A 14,457-nucleotide genomic window follows, 5' to 3' on the forward strand; every position below is an offset into this window, starting at 1 on the left:
GCCTGGGTGGCTCAGTTGGTTAAGTGACTGCCTTCGGTTCAGGTCACGATCCTGGAGTCCCGGGATCGAGTCCCGCATCGGGCTCCCTGCTCAGCGGGGAGTCTGCTTCTCCCTCTCCCGCTCCCCCCTCTTGTGCTCTTTCTCTCTCTCTCTCTCTCTCAAATAAATAAATAAAATCTTAAAAAAAAAAAAAAAAGAAGCTGGACATGTTCTCAGGCTGTCTTGTGCTTAGAACCATGCAGGAGTTTCATGCATAGGGGAAGAAATCAGGTTAAACCAGAGCCAAGAAGGAAGTGGGCACAACGCGATGCCCTCGCATCAGGAAATATAGCATCATTCTGGTGGAAGAAGGAGGACACAGTGGCCCAGGCTAACCTGGTGTGGAAGAGACTAGCATGCTGAGGGGAATATTCCAAGAAAATCAACCTTCCAAATACTGATTTGGGGAAAACATAAGAATAAACTATATTTCTCTCCAATGAGTTTGATTAAAGCCTATTTTAAAAAAGAAAAAGGATGCAACAAAAATTGGTGTCTGTGGGTCTCGAAAGCAGCATAATATTGATGTATGAAGCAATCATCAGGCTTTTTGAAGAGTCCAAAACAGAGTACTTACTAGATACCTACTTAGTCATCATCCTCAAAACAATGCTGACAATCCATGGGTTCTAATTTAAGCTTCAAATTTTATTCCAAATTAATCCTTTTGAGTTTTTGTTCTTTATGCTTCAGGGACCCCACCTGGTTTTGTAAAGGGCAACAACTTTGAATCCAGAGGAGGAGGGAGAAACATGCATTCATCATTTCATTACCAGGCACAGAGCCCAGGCTGAGCTGGCCTTACTCAGAATAATGAAATGGGCAAAGATTATTCCCTTTTTTTAAAAAATTTCATTTCGTTTGGTTCAGTTATGACTTCAGGCTTACATACATTCAGGTTAAAAGGGAGATTTCTTCCCTTTTGTGCCTCTTTTCATTGCTTTTATTCATTCAGTCAACAAATATTATTAAATGCCTCCTATGTGTCAGATTATTCCAGGTGCTGAAGATAAATCAACAGACAGAAAGAAAAAGCCTCTGGCTTTTTTGAGCTAACAGTCTAGTAAAGACGGAAGAGTCAATAAACAAATAGATGTCAAATAGTGATAAGTACTATGAAGAAAAACTGAACAAAGATGTGAATACAGGTTGATCTTATAGTTTATTTAATTTATAACTTTTTAAACTATGTGGGACTTATTTTTGTGCTAAGTGCAGACTGAAGATCCAACAGTGTTTCCAAATAGTTGACAAATTGTCCTGCTATTGTTTGTTAAATAGTCCCCACTTTTCCCTCCTACTTCCAAAGCTGTTTTTTTTTTTTTTAATACATTGGATCATTTACACTGGGATGCAACTCTAGATTTGCCTTTTATATCCACCACCAGTACCACATTCTTTGGATAAGTGTGCTCTCTGGAACATTTTGACACACAGCAGAGAAAGTCCTCTTTCTTTAACTTTCTACACAATTACCTTGGCTAGTATTTCTAGTTTATTCTTGCAGGCCAGTTTTTAAAACTCTATCATAACACGACATGATTTTGATTGGAATTGCATTAAAACTGTAAATTACTTTGAGAAGATTCACATCTTTATGGTATTCAGTTTTTTAAAATCTAATACCATGCCTCTACATTTATTAATCTTTACTTCTCTGTTTTTGCTTTTATTTTTTAAGATTTTATTTATTTGACAGAGAGAGAGTATAAGCAGAGGGAGGGGCAGAGAGAGAGGGAGAAGCGGGCTCCCCGCTGAGCAGGGAGCCAGATGTGGGGATGTGGGACTTGATCCCAGGACCCTGAGATCATGACCTAAGCTGAAGACAGATGCTTAACCAACTGAGCCACCAAGGTGTCCCTGGTTTTGCTTTTAAATAGTTTTTCAGCATCAAAAATTTTTAATATGTTTTTAACATAGCCACAATCTAATCTTTAGATGATATATTTGGATCAAAAATGCACTTGGTTTTAAAAAATCATTTACTTTCTATTGTTTGTTTCACGTAAATAAATACTCTCCTCTTATATTTTCATTACTTATCTAAGCTTTACAAAGTTCCTGAGAATCTTAATGGTTTATGGGGAGTTCAGTAGAAAAATCCTGATTTTACTTAGCAATCCCAGTATATCTCAACAAAAAGATGAAGCTTATAAAGAATGATCTCATATTTTTTTTTACCTCTCTGAGTATGTTCCAGTAACCAATGTTACTATTTTTAATCAGTTTTATTCCTTTTTGTTTTATTGTCCCTTTTGTTTTATTCCTTCTGAAAAACAACTGCTGTTAATAGAAATCTGCCTGCATCAGTTATTTATAATACAGGCTTCCTTCATTAAGAACAATGAAACTTTATTGAGTGACCTTGTACCGTACCGCTCAAAAAGGATTACTGCTGCTAAGCAACAAGAGCGTTGATCAGACTTCAGGAGTATCAGGTGTATGACTCACTTCCAGGTGAGGGTTTCATTAACTCACCCTGGAAACTGGTGTGCGTGTGTGTGCGCGCATGTACACGCTAGAAGTCACCAGTATTTTAGCCTACAGGGGTTCCCCATCTATTTGATTCAAGATGAATCAAGCATTTCCTGGGCTTGACTTCATACTATCATAGAGTTTCAAAACCACCACCGAAAAGGAAAGCCACCATTAAAAAGCTAAGTGGCATATTTGCAAAAACCAGCCTTGAACTCTGAATTCAGAGCCTTCCTCAAAAAACATGGGGCATACTATAACACTATATGTTAATTATACTTCAATAAAAGAAAGGAAGGGGGAAAAGTTTCTTAATAGTGCAGTGTTTTCAACCTGTGACAGAATTATTGCTCCCTGAGAAGCTGAAGACTATGAACACCATTCAACATATTAAAACTGTAATACCTACTGCTCCGAAGTAAATCTATGAAGGAAATGTTTGCTACTATGATAGCAAATGACTCCCAGACTTCTTGTTTCAGTGGGTTTTGCTCTTTGGTTTTTTAAGGAGAGGGATTATTTTAGGAACTGCCATTAGGGATGCAAGCAAGGGTGAGAGAGAGGATGAGAGAAAACTAAACCCATAGTCTATTTGCACTTGCGTTTTGTAGAAGAAGCAAATATTTTTAACATCCAACTGGTTTGAAGGATATAAGCTAAGGAAAAAAAGTTCAATTCTTTACATTGGGCAATTTTAGTTTTCCTTTCATTTTTCTCATTTCACTGTGGACCAGTGAAATGTTTGTCAGAGACCAGAGCTGGTCTGTGAGTAGCATTTGAAAACCAGCACTGAAGCCTGTGAGGTTTGGGACTTGCACCATCTGACCAGGAAGCCCCCTGATGGTGGTGAGTGTAACGTTCTCATTGTAGAACAACAGGTTCCATGTTCTGATTAGATCCCCAAGAACTGAATCCCTACTTTTGAGAGTCCTATTACCCTCAAAGAGTGTTGATCATGGCAGATAATATGGACAAAGACTTAGATGGTGTTATAGTTGTGTGTGTGTGTGTGTGTGTGTGTGATCGATGTTTGGAGAAGAAGAGACAGACTGTATGTCAGCACTTACCACTATAACTACTATATTTGAGGCACCCTACTCTGTGTTTGAATGGATTATGGGGTCTCTATCTCACGAATAAAGACTCAGACAGGACCGAGGGTAGGAATCGGGAGACAGACCCACTGGCACTTGGATTTTGTAATTGACTCTTCCTTCCTGCATTACAATACCCTCAGTTTGGAAAGAAAGGCTTATACAAGAGAGAGACACACCCAGAACAAATTATCTGAACTCAGTACTAAAGCAAAGGTGCTTAGCCAGCTCATGGAACTAGTCAATATCGGCACAGCAAGGAAATTTGAGATCGTCATTTGACGAATAAGGAAACAAGTCCAATGAAGTAAATTTTATTCAAGATTATGTGGCTGGTTTGTGGTTAGACCAGTAATAGAACTCAAGTCAGTACAATTTCCACTGTAGCATAAATCAGCATTACTAACAGCTGTTGTTACTGTACTGGCTGAGTGTCCATATTAATATGTTGAAATTTGCAAAAAAGCTAAGTCAGTAAAAGGATTAACCATCTACAACGTCCCTTTGAGCATCAACTTCTCTTAGAGTATACAAAATCTACTTCTATTTATAAAAATGTTACTGAATGCAAGTTTTAAATCATGTATTGCTCATATGCAGTGAAATTCAGTATATTAAAAATATATACCATCTTGAATTCCATCTTGAAACTTACATTGGTCTTATAGTATACGTTATTTTGGTTCATTTAGATATATGCCTTAAATGATCACCCCCTTCCCTTTAAAAAGAAAGAAAAGACTCAGAATTTTCATTTTAGGTTAGATGAAAAAAATAAAAAGTGTGTCCATTCTCCACACACATATACATTTTCTCTTCTGTTTTGGAATGAACGGTAGAGTTTAATTCCAAAAAGTGCTTCGTACATCTTTTTTGAATTAGTGGCATTGAAGTTAGACATGGAGGCACAACATTTCGCCTGTGTGGGCTATATACTTCCACTGTTTACATGAAGATATGGATTTCTAACGAGAGAGAAGAGGCTTAAAGAGAAAAGGCTCAAAATGGCATGAAACCAGTACTCAGCTTCGATGAAATCACTGCTTCTCCCCAGGGCTATGTCTGTGGAAGACATTCCCTCATTTCCTGCATTCCATCATTTTCGTTTCAGTTAACAAACAGCCAAAGAATCACACAACTTCATACAATTTTCATTATATTTCATTTCCCCCCTACTGTGGCCTTCTGTGGTTGAAATACATATCCTATTTATCATGGACGCAACGGAGAAAAATGTCCCTGTCTGTCAGACAACTTTTGGTGTAAAGAGATGGAAGAGAGCCCAGAACTCTGTTTTCCAGGCCGCAGGGCTGATGCCAGCCCCTTTAAAAAGGCCACCACAGAACAGTAGTGGAAGAAACAGAAAGGGCATAGATCCGGGCCTGCATGCTACTGTCTGGGCCTCTCCTCCTCAAGCTGGGGCACTGAAGATGCAAAAGGAAATAACTGAGAGAACATTTAGAGATAAGAAGTTGCTATACATCATGCTTTAGAGCGTTAAATTATACAAAATAATAATCTCCCCTTCAACATAAAGAGTAGGGGGATGGAATGTTCTAGAATTGAGAATCATTGTACATACCACATACAGATTACCTATTCTAACAGAATGACAATAGTGCAAAAAAATCTTATTAAAATATATTGAACATAACTTCATTTTTAAATTTTACTGTTCAGAAAAAACTCTAGCCATGCGCCATGCTTGTGGCAATGATCATGACACAGGGCTGATGGCAGGTAGAAGGCTAGGTTATGCTACTTAGTTAAGCCTCCTTTTTGCGGTTTGTATTTTAGGTAGGAGATTATATTTGTAGCAAAGTAACAAAAAGCTGTGGTCAAAAAAGACCTGTAAAATAGTTGATGAGATGAAGAAATGAAAGTCAGAATAATGAACAAATAAATAAAAGGACTGGCTTACTGGCTACCCTGATGAGAAAGAAACTTGCAGGTTGATTTGGTTGGTTGGTTGATTGGTTAGTGATTTGGGTAGTTTAAGTGTAAAGAATTAAGTGAATCATATTCTTCTATCCACAGCACCATGTCATGTGCTTGCAAAGCCTTTGTATCATTTATACTACATTTATATTGTTTTACATTATTATATCTTTCATGTTATATATTTCTATTATTATTATCTAAATTATTTATATGACTTCACTTTATTTTTCCTGCATCCCCCACTGTGACACCATTGTCCTCCTCTTTCCCATAGGTATATAATCTAATAAGTTTGATGCTTAGCATAGCAGTATAAGCCTCATTCCAAAGGCAATCTTCCTTAGTTCCAATGTCAACTCTACCGCTTACCACTTACTCTGTATGACCTTCAGCAAGTTATTAAATGTTGTTGTGCTTCCCTATCTTTGTGTAACATGGAGATAATAGTAATACCTACTGCAGAGATATTTGTGAAGATTAAATGAATTAATATGAGTTAAGCATTTAGAACAATTCTTGTTCAAATAGTAAGCAGTATATGCTAGGTATTACATATTTTTTTTGAAAAAGGCATTTTTTTCTGTGTATCCATAAACACTAAATTTATATAAATTTCATTGTTCTATAGATCTTCCTATAAAGGTAATCGTGTGATTTTTTTGTTTAGTACTTCTTTTTCCTTTAGCATTTTACCGTGTTAAACTGCATTGATAGAAACAATATCCAAGAGCCCAAGTGTCCATAGACTGATGAATGGATAAAGAATAGGTGCTGTGTATATATAATGGAATATTACTCAGCCATAAACAAGAATGAAATATTGCCATTTGCAGTGATGTGGATGGAGCTAGAAAGTATTATGCTAAGCAAAATAAGTCAGTCAGGGAGAGACAAATACCATATGATTTCACTCATATGTGGAATTTAAGAAACAAAACAAATGATCGTAAGGGGAAAAAAAGAGAGGAAAACCAAGAAACAGACTCTTAACTATAGAGAACAAACTGATGGTTACCAGAGAAGAGGTGGGTGGGGGAATGGGGGAAATAGGTCATGGGGATTAAGGAAGGCACTTGTGATGAGCACCAGGTGTATAACTAACTGGAATTTAAATAAAAACAAAAAAATGCATTGATAGATTTTATTTTATATTTTTTTATGTTATGTTAATCACCATACATTGCATCATTAGTTTTTGAGGTAGTGTTCCATGATTCATTGTTTGTGTATAACACCCAGTGCTCCATGCAGAACGTGCCCTCTTTAATACCCATCACCAGGCTAACCCATCCCACACCTCCCTCCCCTCTAGAACCCTGTTTGTTTTTCAGAGTCCATAGTCTCTCATGGTTCATCTCCCCCTCCGATTTCCCCCCCTTCATTTTCCCCTCCTGCTATCTTCTTCTTCTTTTTTTTTTTTTTAAAAAAAACATATAATGTATTATTTGTTTCAGAGGTACAGGTCTGTGATTCAACAGTCTTACACAATTCACAGCACTCACCATAGCACATACCCTCCCCAATGTCTATCACCTAGCCACCCCATCCCTCCCACCCCCCACCACTCCAGCAACCCTCAGTTTGTTTCCTGAGATTAAGAATTCCTCATATCAGTGAGGTCATATGATACATGTCTTTCTCTGATTGACTTATTTCACTCAGCATAATACCCTCCAGTTCCATCCACGTAGTTGCAAATGGCTCCTCCTCCTCGCATTGATAGATTTTAAACACTCTTTGAATTTCTGAAATAAACCCTAACTGATCGTGATGTACTTTTCTTGTTACACTAATTGGATTCAATTGGATAATATTTTATTTAGGATTTATGAATCTATGTTCAAGAACGAAGTGACCTTACAATTGTCTTTTCTTTTTTCTCTTATTACTCTTGTAATACTTCTTATTAGAGTCAGCATAATGCCCCACAAAAGGAATCGGATGACTATCCTTCCTCTATTTTCTAGAACAACTTGTTTAATATTTATAGAAATCTCCTTTAAAACCAATTGGAAGCAGTTGCTTTTTATGATCAGAAGAGATCTACAATTAACATCTAAGTTACTTACTAGTTACTGACCGAGTTAAGTGTTCTAGTTCTCACTGCACCCATCCATGCATTTTTTAATCCGAGAATTTATCAGGGTTTGAAATTTGTTGGTATACAGTTCATAATATTATTTTATTTTCATTTCATCAGAATATGTAGTTATTTCTTCTTTTATGCAAAATTGTGTTTGATTGCTCCTTCTCTTTTAATTTACAAGTCAGTATTGCCAGATTTTTATCTCTATTCCGCACCTCTTTTTAAAAATCCTTTCAAGCCCCATGCTTTGGTTCTCTTAAACTTGGGTAATTGTTTCTTCTATGATTTTCTCTTTTACTTCTTTCCTCATATCTTTTTGGATTTATTCTATGCTCCTCTTCTAATTTGAGTTGAATACTTAAGTCACTTCTCTTCTTTCTTATGATGTCATTTTCAGGAGTAAGACAACTACATTAGCTCACTCAAATCTGCCTCTTGTCTCTCCCCTCCCCCCCATATATTGGTATCATCTAGAATTGTAATTCTTGATTGCTTTCTATGTGGTTTGATTGCTTTGTTTTACTCCATTGGGATCTCAAATCCAGTTTTGCTGGTGAGAAGTCTAATGTCAATCTGAGCCATGTTCTTCTGTAGGTGATGTGCTTTTTTTCATAGATCCTATAAAATTTTTCTTTATCATTGATATCCCTAAATTTTGCTGTGATTGTTTTATATATGGGACTTTTTTCCTGGTGTGTCCTTTTGATCTGAACTGTTTTAAGGCCTTTCATCCTGGGAAATTCTCAGTTATTATAGCTTCAAATATTTTCAGCCCCTGTGTATTTTATTCTCTTTGAGGCTCATTTTATAAGAGACAATAACATGTCTATTTCTATTATCCATCTCTCTTATATTTTACTTTTACATTTTTCTTCTTCTTATCATATACTGATGCCTTCTGGAAGAGTTCCTCAAGCTGACCTTCACTGGCTCGGTCAATCATTTATTGAGCTCGGTATTTCAACTGTTCTAGTTTTCATACAGAGCAGGACCAGTTAGTATTTATTTTAACCCCTGGTTTCCATTTCATGTGGTGAAAGGCACACCCAGACCACCCAAAGTTCTTGCATCTGCTGACTTCTACTCACCCCAGTAGAGTTTGGGGACCACTCTGATATTAACCTACCAGCCTACAGCTGGTACTGCACAGTTGTCATTTTTCTACCTTGAAGAGGGAACATGAGCAGGAGAACTCTCCTTTGTTGCATCTTCCTCCATGTGGCCCAGCCCTCTTCCACTTTCCTCACACCCCCCAAACATGTGACCCAACAGCCTTCTACCACCATGAGGGTTTCTTATAGCTTTACATGCTCATTTTTCACATGGATGGCTATCCACTTCCCCTGTTGTCAAATATATTTCCAAGTTTGAGTTCTTGAAGGAAATGAACAGCTCCTGCTTGTATGTCATCTTGTCAAGAACAATCATTACCAGTGATTTCCTGAAACTGGATTTTAGGGGTATCAAGGTAGCATGCATTTTGTGGGAATCACTTTCTCAGTCTAGGATGTAGAGGTCTTATTTTAGACACCAGGAAGCTGGCCTCATAGGAGAATAAAATGAGCAAAGAGACATGGAGATTCTCCCATGCTATACCCTGAAAGTCTGTGGCTCCCCCATGAGAACCTGGACTTCCAGGAGCTCAGAGAGCTGGCACATTCTTGCATGTCCATCCTCTCCTGCCCAGGATGCACATTTCCTTATGTGATACAAACAGACATACTACTGGGACTACTTTGTAATTTAAGGATCAAATAAAATCATGCACTGATTTACTTTTTTACCTTCTTTTTTTGCTCATTCTCTCAGAATCAACTTACCGACACCAAGCAACCATTGATGATGAAGTTGTCACCATGGAGATACTAGATACTGCTGGTCAGGTGAATAAGGGTTTCAGCTAAAATGTTTTCTGGATCAAATAAATATGAGATGAGTACATGCATACTATGAAAAAAATTAAGACATTTTCCTCCAATTAACTAATAATGTCTAAAGACTTTTTTCTTTAATTATCTAGTTATTTACATACTAACATTTGAAACAGCTTATGTATGCATCCTTATATAAATTACCCAGTACTTCGGTGGGGTCGGGGGAGGATTGATGATACTGTAATATTGACATGACATCATCTAGAATAGAATTACCCACATATATTTTGGGGGGATGGCAAAATATTAAGAGGTTCATGGTTAAGTATTTTGAAATGCTCTGATCGAGTTAAACAGGTATTTTTACTGGGGAGGTCCTCAGAGCCTTATATGCCTATGTATAAGATGAATCCTTAAGAGTTTCATATATAGTATATTCTAAACTTACATCACCTCAGAATTGCTTTTCAGAATGCTTTATTTCAGGAATCTCTCTAATATTCTTTCCAGACCTCAACACATCCTTTTGAAAATTTGAGCCACATAATTGTACAACAAACAATCCATTAAAAAGGAAGCTAATATAAATTTGCCCTATGTCAGTCAGTTCTGAGATTACAGATAGGTTTGCAGAAAGGCTTAGTTCTCAAGAATAAAATGACACTAGGAATGAAAATTAGGAAGCTGAAGGGTTGCATGGTGCTCTGTCAGTGACCTATGATCCAAAGAAGACTTGAATTTAAGTATTTAATCCAAGAAATGTTCTTGCAGCTAGCTAGACACTTATTTCTCATCATCACCTCCTTCTTATATATGCTTTCCCGGCCACACAGCCCTGATTCTAGAGAGAGGTGGCAGGGACTTACATGCAAAGGTTATTTGAGCCCATGGGAGCAATGCATTTTCAAATCTCGCATGCTACTTTCCTAGGAAGGAATGATCACCCCCTTTGAAAATCACTTCAAATGAGTTTCTATCATTATTGCGACTGTATAATATTTTGGAGGTGTTAAGATAGAAAAAAAAAAGCCAAAAGCTCCTGACTTTGAGTTTGACTCTCTCTACAATTTTTCACTGTTTTTGTGTCCCTGGTGCCCAATTGTCTAGAATCTGAAGGCAAAAGAGATTAAAGCAAAAAATGAAATCAAAACCATTCACTAAGCTGTGCCCCTAAATCTGATCCCTAAAGAGTGGCATAAGGCCTACTTGTCTGTTACCTATTTGCCAATTCTTTGATTGTGATGAAAGCCTGGGAGGCAGTGTGCTCCACTAAGATAATTTCTTTATAGTTCTTGTAATTACGGATTTAATGATATGGCAAGAAGAAAATTAGAAGCAGAAAGTTAAAGGTCTATGTAGTTAGAACATTTTTAGTTCCCCGACATATCCTGCTATGAGTAAGTAATGCTCCTATTCCAAACTGATTGAGAAAGGAAGCCTGTGTAGGCAGACTATCAAGAAATTTTAATGACAACGAATATAAAGAATAGTAATTAAGGACTCACTACTGGCATGAGCAACCTCTGATAACTTCCAGTTCCCCAACTGCCATTGTTTCCTTGTCAACAGGAAGATACCATTCAGAGGGAAGGACACATGCGATGGGGGGAAGGCTTTGTGCTGGTCTATGACATTACTGACCGAGGAAGTTTTGAAGAAGTGCTGCCACTTAAGAACATCCTGGATGAGATCAAAAAGCCCAAGAATGTGACTCTCATCTTGGTTGGAAACAAAGCTGACTTGGACCACTCCAGACAGGTTAGTACGGAAGAAGGGGAGAAGCTGGCTACTGAATTGGCATGTGCTTTTTATGAGTGTTCTGCCTGCACTGGAGAAGGGAACATCACTGAGATATTCTATGAGCTGTGTCGAGAGGTGCGTCGCAGGAGGATGGTCCAGGGCAAGACGAGGCGACGCAGCTCCACCACGCACGTCAAACAAGCCATTAACAAGATGCTTACCAAAATCAGTAGTTAGGTGGCTCTGTTCTTGCAAAAGCCCTACTGAGGTGGGTCGGGTAATTGGAAACACTTTCTCGCCCTTTACTCCCATTGGCCCCCCCAAAATAAAAGAAAATACTCCATTCCTTGTTCTGACTCTGGGAAATGTCTGGGCTTCCAATTATTCCCAGGTCTCCCATATGTTGAGAAGTTATAGAGTGTTTTATGCAATTTTAGTGCTGACAATTTCTCCCTTTCCTGCTTGAATAAGATGCACTCTATTGCAGTTTGAACCTATAATCACCAGAGATTCTGAAATGGCTGGGTTCGTATTAAGCTATTCTTAGGCATCCTCACCTTGCTTCAAGACCTTTCTAAGGCATCTTGAAATTTCATTCCTTGTCAAAGACTTCAAATGATCATCTTAAAAGTGGAAGGTAATAGAAAATACAGTAAAAACCCAGGAAAAGCCGCTGAGATACTGGAGCAGGGAGTAGAGCCCTAGTTCCTCTTTGAACTGAGGATTTTCATAATTATCTCAAATTGTCTAGCTTTTCTTTAACCCTTATTTTGTTCTTGAATTCAAACGCGTTGTCACAAAGTTTTCCACTGTAGTAGAGTTCCCTTTCAATTCGAGTGGGTTCTCTCAATGAGCTCTTGATCCTTGTACTCTGATTCTTCTTCTGTGGCTTCAGTAAAGTTTCACTATAAGAGAGGCAGAAGGATCCTTCAATTCAGATCCTGCTGGGCCATTTCTCACCAAGCCCAGGGTCATGTAAAGACATTAGGAGTCTTTTCACCAAATCCTGACTTCACTGAATGCTAACAGAGGATTTAGAATCGGAGATGTCTGATTCATTTCTCTCTCTCTCTGCTTATCATCTTAGCAGAAAGACAACAGTCCAAAAAAACAGGAAAATTAAGAATGAAGCTGAGCTACCCTTCCATTGGGGAGCCAAGGCTCTAATGCCAGGCACAGTAAGAAAAAGTAGCCTCTGATTCATTAAATTGGCTAAATGACTTCTATTTTGGATAATTAATTCACTTAGAATTCAGAAAAGAATGTGTGATTGAAGTTCACCATCCCTGAATAAATGTGTATAAAACAGATTCCTATATTGTGAAAGTACAGTCTGTAACTGATAAAACTTTATGATTTTTTTCCCTCTTATGCCCCCATATATCAAGATTTGGGCACTTTATTTTAGAAGAAAATATATATCTTTTACATATGTGTGTATTTATAAATGCATAGATATATGTGTAAAAATTTGTAAGAGCTGGAAGCTTTAATTCACCAATGCATTTGGATAAATTGATGTAATTATTTTATGTGATATAATAAAAAGCATAATTTTCACATTCTGTCACATTCGAGCAGTCTTTCTTGTGATAGCGTGAAAAGGTTGTAACTTTAGGAGAAACTTGAGTAGACAGTCAAGTTGTAGAGTTGACAAAGCAGTGAATGCGATATAAAAAATAAGCTCCTGTTCATATAATAGCTATTTTTGTAAAATGCTTAGGTGTTATTTTAGGCACTTTATGTATTATCTCATTGAATCCTCAAATACCCTGCACAAGTGATACTGCTATGATCACAACTGCAGGGATGAAGATATTGAGCTACAAGGAAAAGTGACTGCACAGCTATTTAGTGGTTAGAACCAGGATTTGAACCCAGAGAGGCAGTGAGACTGTAGAGCCCATACTATTATCCAATGCAGTATATTAGTAGACTGACATAAAGCCCTTGTTCTGGAGCTGTGGGGATGAAGACACAGGAAGGAGAAAATTTAGGAAAGATTTGCTTCAATTATGCTTTCATTCATTCATTAGGAAATATTTATATATAAGTTGGGCATATAAATTAACACAATTTAGTACATTCGATAGTGTCTTAGCTGAACATTGAAGAATACATACAAGTAACCCAGGAAAGAAAGATGGTGAAAATATTATAGCCAAAAGGAATAGCATGGAACCAAAATACGGAGACATGAAAGGTGATCGTGAGTGTAGTAATTAAAAGCAGTTGAGAGAGACATTTATATCATTCTTCAGGACAAAAACAAAACAAAACAAAACAAAAACAAAAACAAAAACAAAAAACCAGAAGATAGAGCAGAGGAAAGGAATTAAAAGAAAGAGAAAAATAAGGCACTTGGAAGTAAGAAAAATGTCAAAAATTCATAAAACTGCCAATTTAGGTAACTACATATTAAAGGACCAAGAAGATAATCTGGCTATGACTCATTTTCAGTAATGTCCATCTAGATATGGTATGGAAGGGGAAAGGGAAGTAAAAATATTTTTTAAATGTTGCCACCTTCCAGAATCACAGCCTCTTTCACTGTCTGATACCTATACTTGCAGATGAACCTCAGCCAGTTCTTATAAAGAGCAAGCTCCTAAGGAAGAGTAGTGAAAAACCTGGGTGCCATTTTGGGTCAAACACTAAGGAAGTGAAATTCACAGTCAACAACACCAGCAACTTCCCTAGACATATACATACAAATCCAGACCTGTTAAAAATTCAAAGAACCACTGGCATACGTGCCAACGGATAATTACAGAAGAACATGAGATTTCACAAATATAAATTAGTTATTCCTCTCATGCCCCAGGCTTCTCCACAAATGAAGGTTATAAATAAGTTGGGTTTTTTAATAGAATATTTTAATGATGGAAACCTGTGTGTTCTTGAATAATAATGGGTTGTTATCACCATACTACCACTACCAACACTTGCTGTTTGTAGTTGGTTTTCTTTTCATTCAAGATTCAAAAAACGTTATTTCTAAATATTGGGTTTGTATTCATATGCCTCACAGCACCGAGGGAAAGAACCATAATTCAGGATCTTCCTTTCAAATAACATATGTAATACTTACATGTACATAGATAAACACAACACTTGATGTTCAACGTATAGTACCAAATAAGATTTCTTCTTAAACCAGCCTGTGTCCACTTTGAGGATGATAAGAAAGTGGCCAGTTCATTGGGCC

At 37.3% G+C, this 14,457-nt stretch overlaps 1 protein-coding gene across 1 annotated transcript in view; it reads left to right on the forward strand.

Annotated features, from left to right (window-relative positions):
* Positions 1-12,811, forward strand: part of RERG (RAS like estrogen regulated growth inhibitor) — a 114,448-nt gene extending 101,637 nt beyond the window's left edge. The window contains exons 4-5 of the mRNA XM_035028156.1: positions 9,445-9,518; positions 11,079-12,811. Coding sequence (XP_034884047.1) covers positions 9,445-9,518; positions 11,079-11,486 — 482 coding nt within the window. The 3' untranslated portion in view covers positions 11,487-12,811. The remainder of the gene's footprint in view (positions 1-9,444; positions 9,519-11,078) is intronic.
* Positions 12,812-14,457: the final 1,646 nt, after the last annotated feature.

This window comes from Mirounga leonina, unplaced genomic scaffold (assembly GCF_011800145.1).
Source record: "Mirounga leonina isolate KUSES-001 unplaced genomic scaffold, KU_Mleo_1.0 Mir_201, whole genome shotgun sequence".
In the NCBI taxonomy this organism is placed as follows: Eukaryota; Metazoa; Chordata; class Mammalia; order Carnivora; family Phocidae; genus Mirounga; species Mirounga leonina.